The following is a 26,772-nucleotide window of genomic DNA, read 5'->3' on the forward strand; positions in this document are numbered from 1 at the left end:
CAATCATTAAAATAGTTCCAGATCTTAAAAGATTGAAATAAAGTTTCACAAAGCTACCACATTGCTTAGGGAAGTACATGTTGACAGGGATCAAACACAGTGATTTCTAATACGGACTAACTAGTTCCCAACATAGTGTAGAAAAAGATACCTTTTTTTAACTGTTTTTGTTCAAACTTTGTCATTAAAAGCTTTGAGGATTTCAAAATTGAAGTGTGAATACGTTAACACAGATGGATTCTTAGAATCCAACTAATTTTTGCCTTTATATCACTTCAAAACTGATAAACCTCTTTTTGTTAAGAGGAAGGTAGTGGTTTATATTTTGTCTAAAAATTCTGATTTAGTTCAAAGGATTGCTGAAAGATTGAAGATTCAAGTTGAACTGTATAGTTAGGGTAGTTCTATTTTTAATACTCTTTAATGCATAATGTCCTTAACAATTTGTAAGAAAACTTTGAATACCAGCAAAAGATGTTAAAAAAAAAGATTCATTTGTTTGAGATCAGCCTCTGCTGGCATTTATTATTGAAAAAAAAAATATATATATACTTAAAAATTCCTACACTGCAGCATATTAAGGTACAAGAACTATTCCAAATAATCCTCAGTAATTCACAGCTTTGGCTGTCAGGTAATAATAGTAAATTTTAAAGATAAAAAGTATTTTTGTTACATTTCATCAACATAAAAATCAGCTAAATTTGGGATATATTTCCTTCCCAGTTTCTTAAATCTGAGAAGGTGGAGGGAGCTCCTGTATATACTGGAGGGAGCTCGTGTATATACTTTGAACAAATTATGTTCTTTGTACAGTTTAGAATTGATAAGTCTTTGTTAAATAATGTTTCATTTATCCAGAGGTCAGACTCCCTTTCTCTGCTATTCCATTAATTAGTGAGCCAGAGATACATACAGATTCTCTGAGCATTATGTAAAGGAACTACTTCACAGGCCTATGTCTTCTGCTCCCTTAAAGGAGATTTTTTTTTTTTAACCTTCGTATTAACTGTCAAATTGGTATGGAAAACAAGGCAACAGAGATAATCCAGCAACTACATATCTGTTATCACAGACTATATACAAAGAATACTTCTAAAATAATGAAAACTGCTGGCTTGATGACCAATAATCCAACTTCTCTCTGCTTTCTGTTTTCCTTAAATATTAGGTATGAGCCCTCTCGTGAGATGAAAAGTCAGTGGACAGCTGTCTGGGTGAAAATCTCTTCTAGCTGGATTGGCATTGTGCTGTATGTTTGGACACTGGTGGCACCACTTGTTCTTACAAATCGTGATTTTGACTGAAAGGGACTTGAGGCGTGAAAGTCTCACTTGACCATCATTTATCTGAAGGCAGCAGTATCCCCGGCTTTTGTGAAGTTGTGTGTGTGTGTGCTTCCCATGTAACTTCTCCAGGCTTCTGGCATGAATCGGATTTACCGCTTGCCATTTTATTCATCGTAGTCTTGCCAAGCGCATCAGTATGCGTTCTAGAATGAATCAAGAGTTGTTTGAGTATGTTGGTGGTAAGTTAGGAGAAGTGGACCTTGTTAGGTTTAGTCTCTGCTCTGTACCTGTGAAAAGAGTAAAAACAAAACTGCTTGGCAGTTTGATTTTTAAATTGTGTTAGAACATAAGCTGTTTTAGAAAAATACAAAAAAATGTATGGCTGCCTTTTGAAATATTTGATGCCTTGTCCTACAGGATACTGCAAAGAACATGGCTGTCCTAAAATTGTAAAAATTGTATAAACAAGTCACAAATGCCAATTTTCTAAAAACTTTTCAGATTTTTCCCTTGATATGAAGGTAAGGAACATACACAGGTATGGAGTATTTGATTGACAACAGTGTAGGTTATGGTGGAGACGGAGACACAGAAATTTCAGAGATTTGCTAGTGGTGGGTACTAAATTGAATACCCAGGTAGGTTGTAATGTACCCTGAGTACAGGTAGTCTTTCATACTAACATAATGAACTTTGTTTTGGTCATTATAAACACATGCAGATGTGTTAAAATGTGTTCAGTGGAGAAGTTAGGAACTCTGAGAAGGATTTGGACAAAGATTTTGAAAAGGATAATCATAGGTTAGAAGGAGGTTGAAAATCACTTTGAAAGTTTGTTTTGAAAATCAGAGCTGATAAACCGAAGGCTATTAAAAGCCTATTTTTCAGTTTCTTCCTGTTCTGTCAAAAGTTTAACAGTGAAGAAACTGAAGCTCAGATAGCTAATCAGTGGCAAAACTGGGAAATCCCACATCTGTCAAACACAAATGGCATTTTTTCTGGAATTCAAAAATAATTTCTATTCAAATACATGCATAATAGATTTTGCACCATTGTGAGTGGTAGATCATTTATGTGATGTGAATTGCTGATGTCTAGTATGCCTTCTACACAAACTGAGGCCAGGAGAATGATGGACTGCTGTAAAATAAACTCCTGCTTAACAGTATACTGTTCGGCTCAAAAGATGCTTTTCTATTTGCTGCCACCTAATTGAAATATATAGGTTATTAAAAATCTTTCAACTTGAAAATCAAGCAGTATCACTGTTAACTTAGATAGAAACTCTCAGTTGTGTCATTAGTGTCTTAAATCTTAAAATCTACATTTGCTTCTTTTAAGATATTTATTAATGTAAGCAAAATATAACAATTCCTCACCTTTTATTGTGTTGGTATTGTATTCCATGATCTCAAATGGCTGTTTTATCTTTAAATAAATGAATTCAGAGAAAATGTGTAGTATATTCTTTTAAATTCTGGAGAATATAATTTTAGCAAATTTAGGTGGTGTAATACTCCAAACTACTTTCTTCCTGTGTATATTAAAAAAAAAACCAAAAACTGACATTGGAGGGTTTAGTGACCATTTTCTGTCTTGAAAAAACTGAATTGTTTTTAAGGTGGTCTTTACCCTTTTAGTAAGTAAAGTCACTCAGTCGTGTCCGACTCTTTGTGACCCTGTGGACTACAGCCCACCAGGCTCCTCAATCCATGGGATTCTCCAGTCAAGAATACTGGAGTGGGTTGCCTTTTCCTTCTCCAGGGGATCTTCCCGACCCAGAGATCGAACCTGGGTCTCCCGCATTGGAGGCAGACGCTTTAACCTCTGAGCCACCCTTTTGGTTCTGTTAATAACCCCTGAAGTGGATCTCAAAGGTAATGTAAGTGTTATTCTCCTAGAAGAACTAGACCAGTTAAGTCTGGAGAATAATTTTAATTCATTTGATAGATATTCTAGACTTCTGTGTCCTCCAGGCCTTTTTTCCTGAGATGCCAATTGATGCTGCTTTTTTCTGACACTTCAGTATTAAAAAAAAAAAAAAAAACTTATTAAAAAAATGTTCTATCCCATAGCAGCAAAATACCAGAAAGAAAAATTAGAGAAATAATCCCACTTACGTTCATATCAGAAAGAATAAAACACCTAAGGAAGCAAGAGACCTGTACTCTGAAACCTTATGACACTGATGAAGGGAATGAAGACAAAAACAGATGGAAAGATATACCATGTTTTAAGACAGATAAAATCAACATTGTAGAATTATTATACTACCCATGGCAGTTTACAGATTCAGTGCAATCCCTGTGAAATTATCAATGGCATTTTTAAAAGAACTGTAACAAAAATGTTTTAAATTTGTATGGAAACACAACAGACCCCAAATAGCCAAAACAGTTTTGAGAAAGAAAAGTGAAGCTGGAGGAATCATGTTCCCTGATTTCAAACTACTACAAAGCTAATCAAAGCAGTACAGGACTGACACAAAAACACATCAATGGACCAGGTTAGAAATACCAAAAATAAACCCAAATGCTTCTGATGGACAATCTACTACAAAGGATGCAAGAATACACAATGGAATACACAGTCTCTTCAGTAAGTGATTCTGGGGAAAAGATCAGTCTCCCAGAATAATGCAAATAACAAAAGTAAACTGTTGTGACCTAATTAAAGTTTTTGCACAGCAAAGGAAACCATAAGCAAGACAAACTACAAAACGGGAGGAGATACTTGCAAATGATGCTACCGATGAGATTAATTTCCAAGTAATACAGCTCATGCAGCCTAATATTTTTTAAGACATCTTGTCACTATGTGGCCAGTGTTACACCCTTTTTAGTTCTGTCCTGTGACAGTAATTGTTCAGTCACTCAGTCATGTCCAACTGCAGTCCCATGGACTATATATATATATATATATATATATATGCATGCCAGGATTCCCTGTCCTTCCCCATCTCCTGGAACTTGTTCACACTCATGTCTGTTGAATCAGTGATGCCACTCAACCATCTTGTCCTCTGTCACCCCCTTCTACCCTCAGTCTTCCCCAGCATCTTCAGTGAAGATGCTCATTCATCCCCAGTGAATCTACAGGGTTGATTTCCTTTAGGAGTGACTGGTTCGATCTTGCAGTCCAAGGGACTCGAGTCTTCTCCAGCACCACAGTTCAAAAGCATCAATCCTTCAGCACTCAGCCTTTATGGTCCAACTGTGAAATCCATACCTTGACTACTGCAAAAACCGTAGCTATGTGACATGTGGACATTTATCAGCAAAGTGATGTCTCTGCTTTTTAATACACTGTCTAGGTTTGTCATTGCTTTTCTTCCAAGGAGCATCTTAATTTCATAGCTGTAGTCGCTATCTGCACTGAATAAAGTCTGTCACTGTTTCCATTGTTTCCCCATCTGTTTGCCATGAAGTACGTGATGGGACCAGATGCCATGACCTTAATTTTTTGAATGTTCAGTTTTAAGCCAGCTTCATTCTCTCAGGAGGCTCTTTAATGCCTCTTCGCTTGCCGTAAGGGTGGTGTCATCTGCATATCTGATGTTGCTATTTCTCCCAGCAATCTTTGATTCCAGTTTGTGTTTCATCCAGCCCAGCCTTTCTCGTGATGTACTACTCTGCATATAAGTTAAATAAGCAGGGTGGCAATACACAGCCTTAACGTTCCTTTTCCCGATTTTGAACCAGTCTGTTGTTTCCATGTCCAGTTCGAACTGTTGCTTCCTGACCTGCATACAGGTTTCTCAGGAGGCAGGTAAATTGATCTGGTATTCCCATCTTCTAAGAATCTTCCAGTTTGTTGTGATCCACACAGCCAAAGGCTTTAGTTTTTCTGGAATTCTCTGGCTTTTTCTGTGATCCAATGGATGTTGGCAATTTCAGCTCTGGTTCCTCTTTTCTAAATCTAGCTTGTACATATGGAAATGTGTATTTATAATACACATTTATGTGGAACTGGCTCACCAATTAGAGGCTGACAAATCCAAAACTGGGCTGCTTGGGTTGGTTTTGAGACTGTGTGGTAGATATTCCAGAAGTTTGGGGCTCAGTCTAAGTTGTAGTTAGTATCAACAATGAAAAATCAGGTTCATACACGGAAAATGGCACTTAACCTGATCTTCCCCAAAACTCATAATCCCATCTAGTTATGGCAAGAAACAGAGTGACCCCAAATTGAGGGACATTACAAAGTATCAAGCCAGTACTCCTCACAACTGTCAAGGTCTAGCTTATGTGTATTGTAGTTTGTCTGAAACCAATTTCTTGAAATTTACTTTATGACCTAATCTGCAATTGATTCTCAAAATATTTTTACCTATGCTTGTTGTTTCATGTAGGTGCTAATTCTCAAATGTAGCATTTTATGTATGTTTACCGTGAGTGTCATCTGGTCATCTTCCCAGCCTGTGGACCTTCTGTTCTCACACTTCAGCTTCTAAACTGAGTATATCAACCCTATGAAGCACTTAATGAAAGTCACTCAGTCGTGTATGACTCTTTGTGACCCCATGGATTATATGGTCCAAGGAATTCTCCAGGCCAGAATACTGGAGTGGGTAGCCATTCCCTTCTCCAGGAGATCTTCCCAACCCAGGGATTGAACCCAGCATTGCAGGGGGATTCTTTACCAACTGAGCTATCAGGGGAGCCAGAAGCACATAGTGAAACACCCTAAAAGAACATTTATCTCTAAGTGACTAGCTCTCTTATAGGCTTACTTGTATCCCAACTGAGGCAAAAGAAACTTGGAGGTGGTATGAAGATGAGGGGGCACATATCTGTAAACTGTACTGTGCTGTTTTCCACATAACACACAGAGACTTTTTGCAATAAACACAAGTTTATGTTACTTTTAAAGGAAGCAGTTTCCAGGTCTTCAATTTCCATGTGTACATTTTCCTAAAGTGATGTGCTTGAAAAGATGTCTCAGGACAAGGCATCATCCCTTTTAACAATTACTCTCTCCACACTTGAAACAAATCAAATAATTACTCCTCTTAATTCATCCTGAATCTTAATACCAAGGCACTTCAGATAAACTTGCTAAACACCCAAGTAGAGACAATTTTAAATACTGGTAAGAGAATGACACTTATTTAAAAAATCCTTTGCAATTCAGGTGATTTATATTTCTTTTCTTTCACTGAAATAATCAGGATGATCTAATTAAATTACCAGCTAATACAATTTTTAAAGTACTTGAATGAAATTTGAAGGACTTCGTATTTGGTGACATTGCTGTAACAAAATTCCTTCTATTTTAATCTCTTTTTTTGTGTGTGTTAAAAAGGTTTCTTAGGACTTGATAAAAACAAATTGATGCTCTTAATATATTAATATTATAAACCTACCGCCAGATAATAAAACATTTGGGGAAAAAAGTCCGAGATCTGTTCACCCCACAAAAAGATGTATTTCTGATAAATTTTTGCTTTTTATGTTAACAGCTCAAAATTTAAACTACCTTAGTGAACAGTGAAATCTCTTTAACAGATCAATCCCCCCAAAATTCAGAGGTAGAACATAATAAAGGTTTGCTCCCCCCTCACCTGAAATCTAAAGGAATATCCAGGATTGATGGATGGCTCTCCTCTAAGTGGTGATCCAGGAAGCCAAGTTTCCTCCTTCTTGTGTGTATACTCAGAAGCCACATACTCCTCTGCATCAAGCTAGCAGATGAGTAAAAGGTGAGGAGGGTTGCATGGGGGAAATTTTCAGACCAGACCTGTAAGTTCTGAACACTGCTTTTCCTGATTTATTAGAATTCAGTTACATAGCTACCCTGTTTATAAAGATGGAGATAACATAACTGCATGATATGAAATGGTTCAGCAATCAGTTAACAGTATCTGCCATATACCTATATACTGTTGTGATCAACTGTGTATTTATAATTGGAGACAAACTTTAATGCTTGGAATTTTAAGGTTACAGGAAGTAATTTCAAATTTAGTTGCAGAGAAGTGCAACAGTTACTGTCAATGTATGACTATCATGCATAATAAAAGTAGTATAAAATTCTTTGGAGGAAGTAGAATGGATAATGATGAACACCAAATCACCATGGTATTTAGATATACATTTAAAAGCATGTAACTTTTTAAAAATGGCAGTATTAACAGTATCCTAAATTCCTCCTGGCTACTTAAGGTGAAAGTGAAGTCGCTCAGTCGTGTCCGACTCTTCGCGACCCCATGGACTGTAGCCTACCAGGCTCCTCCGTCCATGGGATTTTCCAGGCAAGAATACTGGAGTGGGTTGCCATTTCCTTCTCCAGGGGATGTTCCCAGCCCAGGAATCAAACCTGGGTCTCCTGCATTGTAGGCAGATGCTTTACCATACTTAAGATGAAAAAGTTTAAATGTCACCTTAAAAAGTACTAGGAGATACAAGGTTTTCAAAATTATTTTTAAAATACTTCTAGAGTTATCCTTAAAAGAGAAGAAACTTAATCATATCCCCCAGTGATGAAGGGAAAAAGAAAAAGTCTCTGAAGCTATCTCTCCTCTAACTCTTGGCACTTTATGCAGAACACTGTTTTGAGTTCTTGAATTTGTTCACCAAGGTCCCACAGTCAGAGCCAAGTATTTTAGGATCTGCTAAGGAAGGGTTTCTTACCCCTCTGTGCTAGGCTTTATTTGAATTTTTATATTATGTATGAGAAATTCCAAGATACTAAGAGAGAGTCTATAGCCAATAAGGAAAGCCATCTCTTAATTTCTCATCAAACAGCCCTATTTAAAAAAGCGTTCAGATACTAGCTTACTGCTTCCAGTTCTCTGCTCGAAGGTAGAATTCTTCAGGTGATAGTTCTCTGGCCTTGCATTAAGTCTCTCTAATCCTTCTGAGCAAATGTTTCAAAGGGAAAAAAGTGATTTAACTGTTTCTCTTTTTTCTCTCAAGGTGAAAATTAAAGGCACTTTGCATCCAGTGATAATGTTCGTACCTAATTTGGACAGCTGGAAGCATACTTTTCTCACTTCTTTATTAGAAACATAGAAAGTAAGCCAGTATAATTTTTAAACAAAGAACAAAACACATTAAATCTGGAGTCATTATATTTTCCTCCTTGTTGCAAAGACAACCTATCCTCTGAGATGAGGCACACAGAACTTCCTATGCTTCATGTTTAGAATAATGGACAACAGACAAAGCTCACAGTCTACATCTACCTACTTCATATGAAAAGGAAAGACTCACATGTGGATGTCACTCCAAAGAAGACACGTAACAGACACTAGATACGCAACATTCATAATATTTATTTTACTAAATAGTATGCTTCAAAAAAACACAAAACAAACCAGAAAACTTTTACTTAAAACTAGTCCAGTGAGCTGGATGGGTTGACACCATCCCATCCCCTTCTGTCTATAATATATGCAGCTGAAACTGTATCAGACAGCAAGCACTCAAGTATATGTTGCCTTCCTTTTGAACATGAATGAACTTCTCTGAACCAAGAGAGACAAATGAAGTTTTACAAGATACAGGCACTTTATGTTCCCAGTTTTATAAAGAAGCCATGTGAAAAATACTCAATAAAAGCAACTGGAACAGAGAAAGCTTTAGGAGTTCTACCATTAGTTATAGTGACTTACACTCAATGCAAACAAGACAGCATCAAACAAGTAAAACAAACAAACGAAAAGTTTAACTGGGGTTAATGAACATATACGTAAAAAAGAAATCCAATTTAGGAGAAAAATGGCCATTTGAATCCAACTTAAAGATATGCCAATAATGTGGTTTAACACATCAAATCTTTATGTACCTACATAATTGAGTAACACCTGAAAGCTTTGCAAGAGTGGGTGGTTAGTGAGAAAAGCAAAAGGTGCTTTTGATTCCACAGTTATCTGATAAAATGAAACAAAGAAATTTACAAAAAAAAGTACCAAATGATACTTTAAAATAAATAGTTCATCATTTTGATGAATATATACACATAGAGTCCACTTCTTGGGGATTTAGCTATCTAAAAGTGGCATGTCACTATCCAGAGGTGCAGGAGCAAGTTCACATAAATAAAACAGTGTGGCTTCACTAGCTTCAGCTTCAGTCAATGGCTCCAGGCGAACAAGCTTACTTTGGGTTGGTTCTGGGTCCAAGCTGCTATCCAGAAGCTCATCAACTTCTATGGGTTTATCTACAGAGGACATAACTTCTGATGATGCGGTACTCCCCTGTTCAACAGAAGAAGCAGGGTTCCCATCGAGGAATGCAAGAAGTGGAAAAGCAGTGTACTGGATAAGCTGCTTATCTATAATGAAGATAAGAAAAATGCTTTTTTACCACCAGCTTATACAGAGTTCAAGCTGAAGGTGGAAAAAACAGAAGTAGATGTGCATATGTGCAATCATTACCCTTATATACAGTTAAACATGATACTTTGTGTCAGTAAATTTGAAAACATTTAAGTCAGAAAATGTAGTCTTCACTAATTAAGAAATGAGGGTTCTTTCAGTTCTTCTGAAGTTAAATAGGGTGGAAAATTACAAACTTTAAGAACTATCACCACACCAATTTCCTTTATATGCTGGAACCTTGATTTGTTATGAATAAAACAAAGACTAATACATACCCATGTTCAATAATTAAGCATGGCAAAATCTTCCTTTGCTCACGTTAGTTTCTACATAGAAACCTTAATTTTAAAAAACGAATACTACATTTATACCTACCTGTTTTAGGTTTAGATTTTCTCCCCTCTTCTGAAACTGGCTGAACTACATTGTTCTTGGTTTCTAATCCTTTATTCTCAGACTAAAAGAGAAAAAAATAGTATAAAAATCCTTGTCTCATATTTTTTATGTTCCTGAAAAACAGCAAAACATTTAAAATTGGTACAGTATATGAATACTGGTATGTTCTCTGAAATACATGGGAAAGGGGAGCATCAGGAGAGATGAACTAGAGAGAGAGAGAGAGAGATGCAATCAAATTGGCTAAGAAAACTACTGCTGTCACCAAGTGGATGAAACAAAGAACTTGAACTAGGATGCCAGTAAGTACAAAAAAGGAGGGGCATTTCAACAGTAGAATAGACAGAATTTGTCAAGAGTGGAAGATGGTAATGAATCAAAGATGGCTAGTTTCAAATTGCTAATGAAGAGCTGATTCTTTAAACAATTTTAAACAGTTTTGACTTAAAATGTATTACACATTTCTTTTCTCTCACAAACAGAATATTTAGCATAAGTAAACATATTTATAGTAGTCCAGGATGACATGATGACATCCTTAAAACTATTTATATTTGGAAGCCTCAAATATGAGGTGATATTTCTTCATTTCCTTTTTGTGGCTCTTTCAGTTCTTTTCTGTCATTTAAATTACTTCTTTTGACACTGTCTTCTCTCCTTACACCTGACTGTAAGGGAATTAAATCTTTAACGTTAAGTTCTTCAGTGCTCTTTTCAATCATGTTCAAACTGAGGTGCTGACGTTCACAATTTTTCCTAAATAGCTGTTAAGTCCCAGATATCTGCCTGCTTGTAAATTATATACGGTGTAACAAACATACTAATTCCTATAATTTCCCTGGTATCAACATAAAATTAAGCAGTACAAATTTCCAAAATTTACAGATAATAACTTCATGACATAATAAAAACTACTTAAAACTTCCCCCCAAATTATTTCTCATTTAGCATTCACAATTAAAAAAGCATTAATGCAGTATTATTTCCTTTGTGTTTCTACTTCCTGTGCCAAGTTGCTTCAGTTGTATCTGACTCTTTGCAACCCTACAGACTGTAGCTTGCCAAGCTCCTCTGTCAATGGGATTCTTCAGGCAAGAATACTGGAGTGGGTTGCCATTTCCTCCACCAGGGGATCTTCCTGCCTAGGGATCACACCCAGGTCTCTTATGTCTCCTGCATTGGCAGGTGGGTTCTTTACCATTAGCACCACCTGGGAATCCCTAAATATGTATGTTTCAAGGATGCCACTGTTGTTATTCTAATATGAGAACCAGGAAAACAAATGGGTTTCATCTCCCAAGCAAATTTTTGCTTATTCCTAGCAGCCACCGAGACTGCTATACTGAGATTGCTATACTGCATACTGATTCATTAGCAAAGAGTGCTTTAATACACATCGTACAATACTTGTCACCGGCAAGGGAATGAAAGCTGATGTGCTAATTATTTAAAATTAATCGGAATTCTAAAACATGATAAAAAGTCACTCTCAATTTTAATTTTTCTATAGTATTGTAGAATACTATAGAATTTGGGCTTCCCAAGTGGCTCAGTGGTGAAGAATCCACCTGCAGTGCAGGAGACATGGTTCAATCCCTGGGTCGGGAAGATCCCCTGGAGAAGGAAATGGCAACCCTCTCCAGTATTCCTGCCTGGAAAATCACATGGACAGAAGAGTCTGGTGGGCTACAGTCCATAGCGTTGCAAAAAGAGTCATACATGACTCAGCAACTGAACTAACAGTATTGTAGAGAATATGCAAACTTGCCATTTAACTGTTATTCCTGAAAGCTTTGGGGAACAAGATGACGACCCAAGAACAGAGAATGCCTTAATGTCTAACAATGAACAAACAATACAGCACAGTCACTAAACATATGCATGGTCCTTGTTCACTCAACCTAAGGTCTAACATTCAGTAATACTGTCTTACTAAAACACAATCGGATTGCGGTCCATAGATTCTTATAATATAAACCTAGACAAACTATAACCCACATGCCAAATTCAGCATTCTACCTGTTTCTTAAGAAGTTTTACAGAAGCACAGCCACACGTATTCTTTTACGTGTTGTCTACTACAGTTGATTCTGCAGACCTTAGTAGTTGTGAAAGAGAATACCTGGCTTCCTGGAAAGCCAAAAATATTTAGTCTTCAGAGAAAAAGTATGCCAACCCCTGATATAAACCATCCAAATACCGAATATATAACCAACTTCCTAGTTCAAAAATTCACAAGTACCTTCAACTTTTAAGTTACCCAAGCTATAACTTTGAAAATGTGGTGAGGCTATCCTCACACATGACAATAGAAAAATTCCACCTCCTCAGTCTAATACCTCGTATTTATTAGATACATGTTCATTTTTTATTGAAAACAAAAATAAAAATTAAATTTTGATTCTACTAATCTAAAAAATTTGTACAAATTTCAGGGGAACTGATTTACCTTTTTATTCAATGAAAAACAGGAATTATGAAATGATTTGGTATAAACAAGATAAATGAAGTATACACCTACTCAAGACAATAAGTCATACAAAGTAACAGACTGATTTCTAAATGTCCACTCTAATAACTTGATATTATCCTTATTACTCACTGAAAACCAGTTCTAAAGAATCTGTTAACTAGTGCTAATTCCAACTATAGTTACTATGTTTAAGAAAATAAAAACTCCCCTTAAAAAAGTCCCAAATCCATACTTCACTGATTCAACTCGCCTTCCCTACAAATAATACAAATGCTTACCTACAAATAATACATGTTTTTACTATATGTTAATAAAATGAAGGAACTTGTTTTCAATATGAATACCCTTAAATTTCAACAAAAATGCTGAGATGTTATTTATAGATGGAATAAAAATGTAAAATGAAGACATCAAAACATGAAATCGTATTTTAATAATTTCTTTCAGCAATATACCTAAGTATGCCAAATTTAGTCAGTTTATCTTCCAGCACGTTGAATGCTAATTTCACATTCACATTTAACAGCACAAGGCACAGAAGAATTGGGCAACGATTCACCCCATAACCAAAAGCGAGTTTTTTATCTAGAATTTTATTATCTCGATTACATGTATTAGGTAAGAATATAAAATGCTTTTTGTAACTGGGAGTGACACTGCTCTCTATTTCCTAGGACTTTTTTCTTCAAATTCTTACAGCTATGGGTCCTGAGCAACATGAATTAAAACTTACTTTTGTATTATTGATGTAATCTGTGGGATTCATCTGCACAGAACTAGTGAAAAGCTGAAAGACCAAACAAGAAAGATGATAAGTTTAAAAAGTATTTAAAAAAATTTAACTGTGTGTTCAAAATTTTATACAGCTATGTAGGGTGAAGAGATGTAGTTCCTGCACTAGGAAGTTTCCATATAGTAAAACAAGTTTGGAAGAGAAAAGCAGGAAAGCAGAAAGAAAAACAAACAAAAGCAGAGCAAGCTAGCCCATGCATTAGATGTTTTAAGAATTTCTAACCTATAATAGTAGTAGGGTAAATCACTTGAGACAAACGGTGGTTTTCCCACCTCCCCTCTCCTTCATTTATTTTTTCCTCCCTAAATGCCTTTAGCCTTAAATGGCAACCAGGGCTGAATTCCTTGCCCTTACAATGATCCTTCACTGACTGACTACCTACTAATTATGTGATAATTGTACAGAATCTGCTCTATGAGAATGGTTCCTAAATTACACCTCAGGTGGAGTGCTCTAATCAAATGGTAGAACTCCACGTTGATTATTTCACATAGCAAGGGAAGCCACATAGCAAGGGAAGCCACAGATGCTAAGACCACTGCTTACTGCACTCCTGAGACCAGCCACTTTACAAACATAATTTTTGTTTATGTCAAAAGCTTCAAAGTCATCCCTTCCACAGGGATTTACTGAGCATCTAAGAAATATTTGACATCATGAAGAATACAAGATGACACTGTATCTGCTCTCCAGGAGCTTACAATCTAAAAGGCAAGATAAGAACAACATCAAATAGCAACATATGATCAGATACAATCCAGTATTATAATTAATGGATGGTGGGGCTCAAAAGTACTAAGGAGCTAAGAAAAAGAGAAAATAAAATAGAGACACACAGGATGAAACAAAAAGTATTGACAAAACTATATGACATGTATCAGTTCCTGGAAAATGGTTAGGACCTAGAAAAGAGAGGATGTCATACAACATTAGCAACAATAGAGAAGAAATGGTTGTGACGTAAGTTCTACAAATGAAATGACTAGTCCAAATGACACAGAAGTTCTGACCTGAATAGTTTAAGTTGTATACATAAGGTTTTAAAAAATAAGGCAAGACCAATGGACAGGACATTCTGTCCACAATAAGCGTCTTGGGAGTGGCCTGAGTAATGAAATATACTGACTAAAGCATTTTAAGAGAATGAGCACACCAAATGGTTTGCAGGACAGAATGAAATGCAGAGGCTCCTTCACCCTCTATAGACACTCATTCCTCTCCTTTAAAGTCCCACATTCACTGTAGCCCTAAAAATATCCTCAGCTCTTCCTTTCCTTTCATTCACTTTTCCTACTTTCATACCACCTACTGATCCAGGAAGAAGAAACTCAGTTTCTTAACTATAGGTAGGTAACTATACACATTACTGCCAATCTACCAGTTCAGCTTGCACATGCCTTGGAGGCCTGACCAGATTTTGTCCCTACTGACAGTAGCACCTGAGGAGGACCAGCAGTATAAACTGCTCTCTCCTCCTTTGCCCCAACCCCCCTATACACTGACTCGGGACACCTTCATGTATTCCTAGCAGACGCATGGTCTTAAGTAGGAAAAAGTAGATCATATATGAGGAACTGACACAGTTCAATTCCAAGGTCAAGTCTCTCCTACTGATTCTACATTGTGTCACTTAGTACTGAACTCTGCAGCAAGAACCCATGGACTTCTCAGTATACTTATTCACACATACACTTATCTTTTCCATTTCAGAAAACAATGCAACTTATGAGTAATTTTTCATTTATAACAACACCTCATAATTCAAGAATGAAACAATGAAGGTATTAGATGAGGAAGGCAACAGTGGAAACAGAAAGCAGGCGCGGTTTGTGAATGCTATTTTGGAAAATACACACCACTTGGTAAATGGGGAGATTATTATCCTGTGTCAGTAAAGAGAAGTCTGATACCACTACAGAAAATAAAACTAAAAGGTAGCTACTTTAGAGAATAAACAAAATTTTGGTGTTAAACACAAATAATTTAAGGCAAGATGTAACTGATGATCCCAAAGGCATGGAATTGGAATTCAAGCGAAGTTTACTTTAAAAAATATTAAGAGCTGGAGATACATTTTGAGAGCAATCCTACAAGCCAAAATCCCTTGAGAGGCAAGACAGAAAAAAGAAGAGGCAGAAAAAAACAGGATAAAAGATTGGGTACCTTGAGGAATAACCACAAGTATAAGACAGCAAGAAAAAGAAAAGCTCTTAGAAGAAACAGGATGGTTAGGGACACAGGAAGAGAACAAAGAGGTCCAGTGCCTTTAAAATCAACATAAAAAGTTCTATGGAAGAAAATCATTAGTGTTAAATAGTAAGTGTCAATTATTTATAATCTTTACAAAAGCCCTTCATGTCAGGCATTAGCCATATTTAATAAATGGGGAAACTGAGCAAGGGAGGTTAATTTTTCCAAGATTAATAACATAGCTAGTAATTAACATGAGCCAAAAATGGAACCCAAATCTGTCTGATTCAAAACAAACCTTCTTCCACTAGCCCAGTGGCCTAATTTAGGGTGAAAAAAAAGTTGCAGCCTGTTTACAATAGGTAAACCAAGGCAACATAGAATTTGAGTAAATAAAGATATTTACTGTCAGATTTACTTGACAGATATATATATATCTGTCAAGATAATCCAGAACTTCAAAAGAAAATATGGAATAAAAAAAATAACAAACACAACCACTCATTTGTACAATTTTGGAGTATAAGGATTAGAGGAGCAGAATGGTAAACGAGCAGAACACCACATCAAAACGTTTTATAAGATGGAGATTACCTGTACCTACTGAAGGCAGCTGGGAAAGATCAAGGTTAGAGACAGAAAAATAGAGTGGCAGAGGGCAGGTGTACAAACTGGCTTTAAAGAGGAAACAGGTACTTACTTTCTAAGAATTAAGTATATGAGGCTGTACAGCTGATGAGAGGACTAGGGCATGGTGAATTATGGTGAATTATGCTCTGTGAATAGGGAAGAATTGGCTAGATAAGGTTGTGAGGACAAAAGAATGTGCTAACTTTTCCAAAGTTAAATGACCTAGTTGAAGACAGAGGATTTGTAGAGAGTAAGAATTATAGGATTTTATTTCCTTCTACGTGATGTAAGGGACAGATACTCTAAAAGGTCTCTAAATTCAGACTGGGAACAAAGACCGTAGAATCAAGAAGGGCTGTCAAGTTATTGTTAACAAGTCGAAGTAGGTCATTAGTATGAATGTTAAATTTACTAGAGAGTAACATGGAAAGGGAATCTTCTAAAAAGGTGAAATCCATCCTGTGAGGCACTAATCATTTAGGAAAAATAACAGTCATCTGACACTGACAAGGCTTTCCAGGTGGCTCAGAGGTACAGAATCTTCTGATGTGAGAGAAGCTGCATTTTAAGGGAAAAACATACCAAAAAAAAGGAACAAAAGTTTTCAAGAAAAAAACACAACAGAACATGGAAATAGAGGAAAGAGCAAGATTCTTCTGGATAAGACCAGGCCACATAGGAAGCTTTAGCTAAGGAAGACAGGAGTGGTAGGAACAAGAGAAAAGAAAGCAAGGAAGGTGGTTAGTGCTAAAAATGATAGACAAGGATTCAAAGTCCAGACAACACTGGAATCAAGTTCATACAGGTGCTTGTGAGGACTGGAATGGGGGAATCTTGGGACTCAAAATATAAAAAATGTTTAAAAACAGCAAATATGACAACATAAAGTACATTTGACTGAAAAATTAATTCCCAAATATTGAGAAGTGTCTCCATGATCTTTTCTACAAACTTCTACTAATTTCTATTCAATGACAATTTATTCCAGAGCAAAATGTAACACAGCAACAAGTCCAGACAAGACCTGGATTTAACAGTACTTTTGAAAAGAGTTGGTATGTTGTTACAGAGGGATTAACTGAACTTCTACTCAGAGACAAATAGTGATCACCCTCCTTCACTGTCCTGAAACCATCTGTCCATTCTAACAAAACCATTTCATTTAAAATAAATGAAATGCAAAAACAGTGTAGAATTCAAGAAAATGATGCACTGATTTATAAATAATATTCACATTTACACAAACTGACAGTACAACAAAGAATATTCAAAGTACCTACATCAACCAGGAGATCTGGGTCTATGCTGAACTGTCTTCCTGACAGCATGGCTTGGAAGTCCTCTAAACTGCAATCAATACTGTCAAGATAATCCAACAGCTCAACCCTAAGGAAAAGATATCCAAAAAAAAAAATCAAATATAGGTTTCCTGGCTTTTATGTTTATAATCACACTGAAAACTTGCTAGGCAAAATATTCCTAGCAACTGCTGAATCCTTACCAATTCTTAACCTTAGGAGATCCTATTCAGAACTTAGGATTCAAAAATTCAGATTCAAAAATTCAGTTAATTGAGAACCTATAGCCTTTATATAAAACTTAAGTTTTTAAAGAAAAAAATTCTGCAATAACACAGTCTGACTTTATCTTTTTCCTCTGTATTATAAATTATAAAATGTTTCACCTCTTATTACTGGTCTTTGTTACTAACTTCTTGTTTTCTTATACTATAAACAAGCTCCTTAATAGAGACTGTGTTATTCCATAGTCCTGACAAAAACATAAATACACAAACACACACACACTTTGAAGACATTCAAAAACAAGTATTTCATTAAATAAATCTAATAAAATGACAAGAAAATCCCAAGACTGCTCTTGGAATAATTAAAGCTTTCTCAAAATAACATTTGCAGAGTTCAGTCCAGACCAAAATAGAAGGTTGACTACCTGGGTTCATAACCTGAAAGTAAAATCATTCAAAGAGAAAAAGAACATGTGAAGTAAAACAGAATGCAAATAAATTTAAACAGCATCCAGATGAGTACTCACTTTCCTAAAAGATTGATGTTATCATTTAAAATGGAATCCATCATGGTCACGGGATCTTCTGTGGTCAGACTAGATGAGCCATTTAGCTGGACGGCACTAGACATGAGAGGGCTGGAGCCATCACTGTCTGAGCTTAGGGGTTCTCTGGCTGGCTCACTTTGATCTCCACTCTGGATGACAGGTGCATATTCATCCTCATTGTCATCTTCAACAATGACAATATCAGGGTACTGGCTACAGCTAGATTAGCAATGTGAGAAATAACCAATTGCATTTTCAGACTATTTCAATAAATTCACCCTATCCAGTCATTCTCTAGGGAAACTCTCCCCCTATCCCCCGAAAAGCACCTGACAAAAGGTTTGATTTTCTTGTGTGTAATTTAATGACAAATATTGATACTTCATGCAATGTAAGAGAACAAAGACTCAATTAAAGGTCTTAAACTCCAAACCTTAAAAATGAGAATTCTCATTACTTTTTGCTGAGAGTCTTTTCACTGGAAGGAGGGAGGTACTTGGTCGAATAATTTGGCTTAATTTTTCAGTTCAACAATTAAAATATGGGTGACATATTAGTTCATCAAAGAATAATGTAGTTTTAAATTTAGATCTGTTAAGAAAAGTATTATTTTCATAAATGTTACTTCACAATCTCCTTACTTGGAGGGATCAGATATAACATCCTCATTAGTTTCTGGAATAACTGGGATATTTTCTTCATCTGCATTATCATCAGTAACGTCATAAATGATGATATCATCTGAAATCCGCTCCCTTGACTTCAAACCTTCAGTCCTACTGTGTGGAACCTAAAAAAATCAGGTAGAAAATATATCAGAAAACAAGTTATTTTGACTACCAAACAACGTATCATTTAAAAAATGGTACCTGGGCTTTGAGATACAATGGTAAGCAAAACATATTTTCTCTGCCCTTATGGGACTTATACACTAAATTGGTATTAGAAGTACCAATTCACAAAGGTGTCAAGTGTATTATCTGCATGCTACTTAACTATTTCTTTCACTGTAAGGGACCGTAAAGATGATATACCTCAGAATGTTTCTAAGAAAAGATCTTCAAATTTTAAAGTATTTCTTATACCCAAAGAGTTAAAAAGCTTAGGACTTCAGAAATCTCAAGCATAACCAGACGGCCCACTGTGCTGATGGAAATTATATCATCTTCAGCTACTCTCGTTAGACACGTTTTATTCTGACTCATTAGATGGTTTCTTTAACAGGGGAAAAAAAACCACTTCAACTATCCTACAGCTAGATGTCAGTTTGGCTTTTTAGCAATGATTTGTTTGTTTAAATTCAGCTACAGAGATATTCAGACCATAGGTACATTAATAAAAAAGCATTCATTTTTTCAGAGCAAACTTTAGTAATCATTATAATGCAAAATTATATCAATTTCAGCACTAGATAATAGGGAAGCATAAAATATAAATCAAATTAAATAATGAAATCTTCATTCATTTACATTAATCTTAAATCGTAAAAACAGGTATCACTGATTATTTAGAAACACTGGGAAGAGGAACCAGATGTCTGGGTGACTCTAACTTGCCTGAGAACAAAAATCTCAACACCCTAATAATAAATCTAAAACAGTATTCAGAATTCTAGGACTTTAAAGTTACAATGATAATCAGATATTAATAAGTCTGGATTCAACTAATCTTCAACTGGGTATAAGTTTGATAATTTATCCAGAGAGTTTGTAATAAAAATTAAAGTAAACAAAAATATATTTTGCAGTTGCTATACCAAAGGAGTCTAGTCTGTGTATATTTATGGTAAAAGCTGGAAAAAACTTAAAATAACCAATGGACAAGTACATAATTACATTATCATAATATTCAATTAATCCCACAGAGTAGTTAAGATGAACTAAATCTCTATGTTTAATAAATCACAAAAGACCAAGTGAAAAAAGCCACACTGCAAATGGATATGTACAAAATAATATTTGTATAAAGTTTAGACATATACAGGCTTTCCTTGGTGGCTCAGATGGTGAAGAATATGCCTGCAACTACAATGCAGGAGACTCGGGTTTGAGGTCCCTGGGTCGGGAAGATCCCCTGGAGAAGGAAAGGACAACATACTCCAGTATTCTTGTCTGGGACAGAGGAGCCTAGAGAGCTACAGTCCACTGGGTCACAAGAGTTGGACACGACTAAGCAGACTTTCACAACAGAGGTATACAACCTAATACCAAATACTGTTCATGGATTCACACATCAAGAAGTCATGGGAATAATAAATACTAATTCAAGATAGTGATTCATCTCTGGATGAGAGGCGAGAGTGAGAGGGAAAGAAAAACGAACTTGGAAATAGGCAGAGATAACTGTATGTATAACAGTTTACTTCTTAAAATAATCTAAATAATAAAAAAAAGTCACAATTTTTAAAAGCTGGAGGTGAGCAGTTAAGATTATTCAGTAAACTTTTTTAAATGCATGAGATACAGCTGTATAAAATTTAGTTTGAGATAATAAATAGAAAACAGAATTTGAAAAATTACTTTATGATGATGATTATCAGCTGGTTCTTTTACTATGTGCTGAAACAAATTCTTCTTTTGGGCTCCATTAGTGTTCAGAAGTAGAGGCCTGAAAATCAGAGGATATATATGAAGTTTGGTGAAGCAAACATACAAGTTTAGGTTGCTTCTAATAATTTACCCACATATAAACATATTCACTTTAACAATGAATAAAAAATTTCAATAAGGGTCAAAGAAATTCTTGAAAAAGATTACATCTTAAGAATAGAAACTGGGGGATGAGTGTGCCTAGGACTTTTATTTCTCCATTCTTCTGTACTATCTGTTATAATAAACATAATAAATTACTCTCCCCAAATACACTTCATTGTGACTGAACTACATAACTCTTTACAGTACTTACATAGTTTAAAAAAAAAAAAAAGGTAGTATCACAAAAAATTAGTAGAAGCAGTTATTTCCACAGCATAAGTTGTAAGGATAAACAAGGTCTGCTAAAATCCTCAGCCTTATAAGATAATTTTTTAAATCTTTTTCTCCTACTCCTATTCCTTTGTCCACTGTTTTTCTTGTTTTAATTGTGACAAATGTAGTTATTCATATTTATAGGTATTACAACCCATCGTCAATACACAGGTTTTTAAAGACCCTTATGAATGGATTAAACATGAGATAAAAATTTAAACAAGTAAAAATTTTTTGTTTTCTTCGGCATGTATCCTCTTTTAACAGTTTCTCTCATGAGGTCTTCTAATACTACAATAATTTGCTAATGTAAATGAAAAATGAATTCTTTATCAACCATATGTACGTAAAATGACCATTCAGGCTATCCTGATCTCTCAAAAACAGCAAGATGACAACGGTAGAAACAACGCCACTCTTGAAATGTTTAAAGATAATAAACTAGGGAGGACCGTTCATCTGGGACAACAGGCATATTAAGCAAATAAAGGCCATTCATGATTAAACTCTAACATGTTTGGTTGTCTACAGATAGGTGAAAATGAATTATCAAAAAAACTTACCTTTTACGTTTTAAACTCACAAGTTGGTTATTCTGAACCAATGTAACAATAAACTGGACAATCTAAAAGGAAAATACAGGAAATATCCCATCATAGATTCCTAATTCTTCCATCTACATTACAAGTCTTATAAAGTTAATTCAGGTACTGTATGTCCTCTATTCTTAGTCACATAAGCTTTCACATTTAATAACACTTTAAATTTGGATGCATCTTATAATGATACTTAAAAAAAAATACCAGCTTCCAGGGAGAATAACCTGTGATAAAGTTGCTGCTACTTAAGATATAAAGGTACCCCTGGTGGCTCAGATGGTAAAGTGTCTGCCTAAAATGCGGGAGACCCGGGTTCAACCCCTGGGTCGGAAGATCTCCTGGAGAAGGAAATGGCAACCCACTCCAGTATTCTTGCCTGGAAAATCCCATGGACGGAAGAGCCTGGTAGTTCAGTCCATGGGGTCGGAAAGAGTCGGACACGACTGAGCGACTTCACTTTCACTTTCAGGACATCCATCTTCCCATATATATCTATATCTAGCTTCCTCCCCTGCCATCCACCTATCTATCTCTCCGATATTCAGTTCAATTATTTGTCTTGGTGATAAGTACTAAGCATGCCTGGATATAGATCCTTACTTTTAAAATTCTTTCAAGAAGATTATGATGCAAAAAAGAAAACTGATGTTTGACAGATATTTTTCTTATACCGGGTAACACAATTAGGAACAAAAGAGATTGCCAACTCTCTCAGATCATGTTTCCAAATTATAAAAGTTATTGGCTAATTCTAGAAAATTATTGAGACACTGAACATCTGTCAAAGCTTCCAGATGACAATCACAGGAAGCTGATCTTCAGTCTCATTAAATTTAGAAAAAACTATTAAACAGATCCAGACATACAATCAATTTTTTATATTTTATGACAGTGTTTCTTAAAATATGGTCCATGGACCAGCAGCATTGGCCTAGGAGCTTTTTAGACATTCAAATTATCTATCCTACTCCAGAAATGCTCTAAAATTCTGAGGATAGGGTCCAGCGATGTGTGTTGTTCACTAGCAAGAGCTCCAGGTGATACTGATGTGAATGTGAGAATCACTGGTTCAGGGTATGCCTTGGAATTGTACTGCCTAAAGGAGTTAAAGAAGTAAACTATGAAAATCAGTATATCATTGAGATGCTATGAACAAAGCATCAGTATATCAGTGTATCACTGAGATGCTATGAATAAAGACTGACAACTATCTAGAACCTTTGCAGAAGAGTTCCTTGCACAAGCTTATAAAATATAATTACATGATTAAAGAGAATTGACAACTGAAAACACATAATGTATAGCTTTAATACTGAACACTCTCCCCCAAATGAGGCTACTAAATAGCTTGCCTTACAATCAATATTAACTTTTCCACAGAGAAAATACAAATATTTTAATTGAAGAGTTAGACAGCATTAGTCTATGATGCTTTCGAACTGTGGTGTCTACAGATAAGTCAAAATGAATATTTATTGAAAGGACTGACGCTGAAGCTAAAGCTCCAATACTTTAGCCACCTGATGTGAAGAGCAGACTCAGTGGAAAGCCTCTGACGCTGGGAAAGATTGAAGGCAGGAGAAGAAGGGGGCGACAGAGGATGAGACGGTTGGACAGCATCACCAGTTCAATGGACACGAACCTGAGCAAATTCCGGGAGACAGTGAGGCACAGGGGAGCCTGGCATGATGTCCCCTTGGCATGGGGGTCACGAAGAATGGGACACAACTTAGTGACTTAACAACAGAGTCTATGCAAAGAAGGTTAGCCACTAATTTTACTTGTTTAAAAGGAAATGCTGACAGCTGATGAAAAGACAACATTTAACCTTAAAGATATGTACGAAACAGTTTAATTATTTTCGTTAATTTATAAAAAACTGTTAGGGAAAATTCCAAAAGCATTAGTTAGCGGAATTTATAAGAACATGAAATGCTGGTTAAATTTCTCCTGAAATCTGTTGTAAGCTTCAGCTCTCTTTTGACACTTTGGCACTATGTTGTACAGAGTCTGTTTCCTGAAGAAGATGAGGCATTTAACATTTATATCACTGGACTTCTGTACCTGACAAGTTCTCTAACAGATACCTCCAATATATTATTCCAGTTAATCCAAGGCTAAAGAGGAAATGGCAGAGTTAGAAACAAATTCCAGGAATAGGGAAAAAATTATCAGCAATCTATCATGCATTATGGAAACTTCCTAACCCCAATAAAACACATAGGTTCAAACTCAAATTTGAGGAGACAGAATGTTTGCTTTCATGAAAAAAATGAAATACTAAGTATTTTACCAACTATTCTTGCTTTCAAGGAAAAAACAACAACAAATTATGAAGTATTATATGAGTTAACATTTAACCAAAACATTATTTTGTACTGTGTATCTGAAAAAGATACACAAATTTTTTTAAAATAAAGCATAGGTTAAGATACATCTATCATTTAAAATTAGGTATTCCTAAATAAGACTTCAGGTTGGAATCAACTATGGAAATTTTAAAAATACATGTACTTGGACTAAACAATAAAAACTGAATCTTACATTCAACCTTCCCCTGAAACTTATTTTTAAAAATCAGTGTATCTATTCTGACTATAGGCCAAAGGGTGTAGCTACCATTCATCTCTGTATTCTAAACCTCTCCACTACATCCAGATCCTTTCAGTCATACTCCTATTTTTAGCTAATGGCCTCTGAGTAGGAACAAACTGAAGCTCTCCCACCCTCCCTCCCCCCATAAAACCTGTTGCTTAAACTTAAGAGTACAGTTTACTCATGAGCAAAAAATAGCTGCCTTAATTACTTTTATGTTTCACCTCTTATTAACATATGAAAGCTGATATGAGAAGATTAAATCACAAGGACACAATGCAGCAAGGAGATTTTCAGTTCCCCCAGTAATTTTCAGCTCAGATACTAAAATTTAGGATTTATAGTACACCACTACCTTAACTGCCTTTCTGCACAGGCTAATAATGACATACGTTGATAATTTTTTTGTTTGGTTGCTTTGAAAATATTCGTCATTTATCTTTCATGACCGTATCTTTGCCTTTTAGAGTAAAAAACAGTAAAACAAAACCAAAAAATTTGACTCAGTCTTTTATATGTTAAAAAATTAGTAGTGTATTAACTATGTTTCTAAGAATGAAGTATATTAAAGCTGTCATATCAGGCAAAAGATCTTACTAAAAGCTAAAGAAACATTAGCTTGAAGTACAGTATGATTATATTTAGCTAATGAGAAATTTTTTTTATTCAAAAGAACATGTAACACTTGGCTTGACTTCATAGTTTTACTTCTGTGTACTCAATATATATAAGAAACTAAGATCAATCACTGACTATTCAACAGAGGGTTTTTTGAGGGTCAAAAATGATACTCATTAAATTCAGATGATAGAGAAAAACACTCACCTTTCGAATAACTTGTTGCTGTTGTGCATGTTTTGCTCGTAATTCAGACACCTCCTTCCAAAGGGACTCATTCTCACTGTTACCATTCATCAAAAATAAAAATTTTAAAAATTCAGTCAGAAAAGCCAGATCTCAATATCTTTAATTAAGAACACCAGAAAAATGAACTAGTTTTTACTATGTATCTTCGTTAGAGTAGGAAAATTTTGGTTCAATTACACAGAATGGCAACTAACCTTGACACAACACAGAATCTTTACTTTGTTAACAGTACTACCCTGTACTCGTGGCAATACATATATTCAAAAACTAAGACACACACCTACATCCATAAAATAGGCCATTTACTCCTCTGACAATCTGGTAAATTGTTTCTTGTTTTAAAAATTAACTTTTCAAATATGGTTACCATGAGAATTCTGGACTTGTGCTTAGGAAACAATTCTTAAAAAAAAGTGACATTTACTCAACACTTGTTATGCCAGGCACTATTCTAAACATTTTATGTGTATTACTTAAACTTTTCTAAAATCTGTCAAGAAAAGAATCATCTCTTTTTTTATAGGTGAGAAGACTGAGACTCAGCTAATTAAGAAGACTTACTCAAGATCATACAAACAATTTGCTAAGTGTTGATTACCAAGATCAATGATCAGTGAATACTATCAAGACTATAAAACAGTCTAAAGATCTGTCTCAAATACAATCATATAAATGTTTGGGTTTTTTAAAGCATATTAAAAATGTGTTCTGTTTTGTTTTAAGGCATACCCGAATAATGACAGAGACTTTCCAGGTGACGCTGTGGTAAAGCATCTGCCTGCAATCCAGGAGACGCAAGAGACAGAGGTTCAATCCCTGGGTCGGGAAGATCCCCAGGAGAAGGAAATGGCAACCCACTCTAGTATTCTTGCTTGGAAAATTCCATGGACAGAGGAGCCTGGTGGGGCTACTCCCATGGGGTTGCAAAGTGTCAGATACAAGCAAGCACACACACACACAAATACATTACAAACCAATTACATGTCCAGTAGCAATAGCTTTATTTTTTCCCTCACTCATCATCTTCTATGGAAAATGCAGTTATTAAATGTTAATAGCAATGATAATTTTGAGTAAGACATGAAGAATTCATCTATTAAATGCTTTAATTTTTGCTCTTTTGTTAATTAACTTCCACAAAAGCAATCTTCCTCAATCCAGACTACTACAAAAGATACTGAATTTAAATACTGAAGTATAGAAAATAAGATTTTAATACTTACTGAATAATAACTGTACTTTCTCTGACTCAGAAATATAAATATACTGTCATTTGCCTACTAAAAATAAGTAGGAGAATGGTTACCATGAAGATTTACAGGATAAATTTGGGATCCCAAGGCTTAAAAGCTAAACCTGAGATTCAAGGAACTGAGTCAAAGGACACTTTAGTAGACACAAGATACACACAGTAAACCAACATAAGAGTTTAAATAAAACATGCAGAATGAGTAAGCTTAAAATTAATGCTTATTCACAAAGGGACTCAAAGTTCAAGGTTACTCTCAATGAAAATACTTAAGAATAGCTAAACTAATGACCCATGTTACAAATGGGAGAGACAATACATAAAATAAC

The 26,772-nt window shown here is 35.4% G+C and overlaps 2 protein-coding genes and 1 long non-coding RNA gene across 4 annotated transcripts in view; 1 reads left to right on the plus strand and 2 right to left on the minus strand.

Annotated features, from left to right (window-relative positions):
• Positions 1-2,743, plus strand: part of SERINC1 (serine incorporator 1) — a 32,290-nt gene extending 29,547 nt beyond the window's left edge. Inside the window, exon 10 of the mRNA XM_005684515.2 lies at positions 1,172-2,743. Within this exon, the coding sequence (XP_005684572.1) occupies positions 1,172-1,307 (136 nt within the window). The 3' untranslated portion in view covers positions 1,308-2,743. The remainder of the gene's footprint in view (positions 1-1,171) is intronic.
• Positions 1,799-7,546, minus strand: LOC106502464. Its single transcript, XR_001296060.2, has 2 exons — positions 6,853-7,546; positions 1,799-3,309 (listed from the first exon to the last, which is right to left on the minus strand). It is a non-coding gene; the product is annotated as an uncharacterized LOC106502464 (long non-coding RNA).
• Positions 8,546-26,772, minus strand: part of HSF2 (heat shock transcription factor 2) — a 39,639-nt gene continuing 21,412 nt past the window's right edge. Inside the window, exons 5-13 of one of the 2 annotated variants that reach the window (XM_005684512.3) lie at positions 25,153-25,228; positions 21,697-21,758; positions 20,687-20,774; positions 18,809-18,957; positions 18,147-18,386; positions 17,375-17,480; positions 13,215-13,268; positions 9,988-10,069; positions 8,546-9,566 (exon numbers count right to left, since the gene is read on the minus strand). In XM_005684512.3, the coding sequence (XP_005684569.1) occupies positions 9,274-9,566; positions 9,988-10,069; positions 13,215-13,268; positions 17,375-17,480; positions 18,147-18,386; positions 18,809-18,957; positions 20,687-20,774; positions 21,697-21,758; positions 25,153-25,228 (1,150 nt within the window). In that variant the 3' untranslated portion in view covers positions 8,546-9,273. The remainder of the gene's footprint in view (positions 9,567-9,987; positions 10,070-13,214; positions 13,269-17,374; positions 17,481-18,146; positions 18,387-18,808; positions 18,958-20,686; positions 20,775-21,696; positions 21,759-25,152; positions 25,229-26,772) is intronic. The other variant, XM_018053003.1, reaches the window with a different exon arrangement.

This window comes from Capra hircus, chromosome 9 (genome assembly GCF_001704415.2).
Source record: "Capra hircus breed San Clemente chromosome 9, ASM170441v1, whole genome shotgun sequence".
Taxonomy (NCBI): Eukaryota; Metazoa; Chordata; class Mammalia; order Artiodactyla; family Bovidae; genus Capra; species Capra hircus.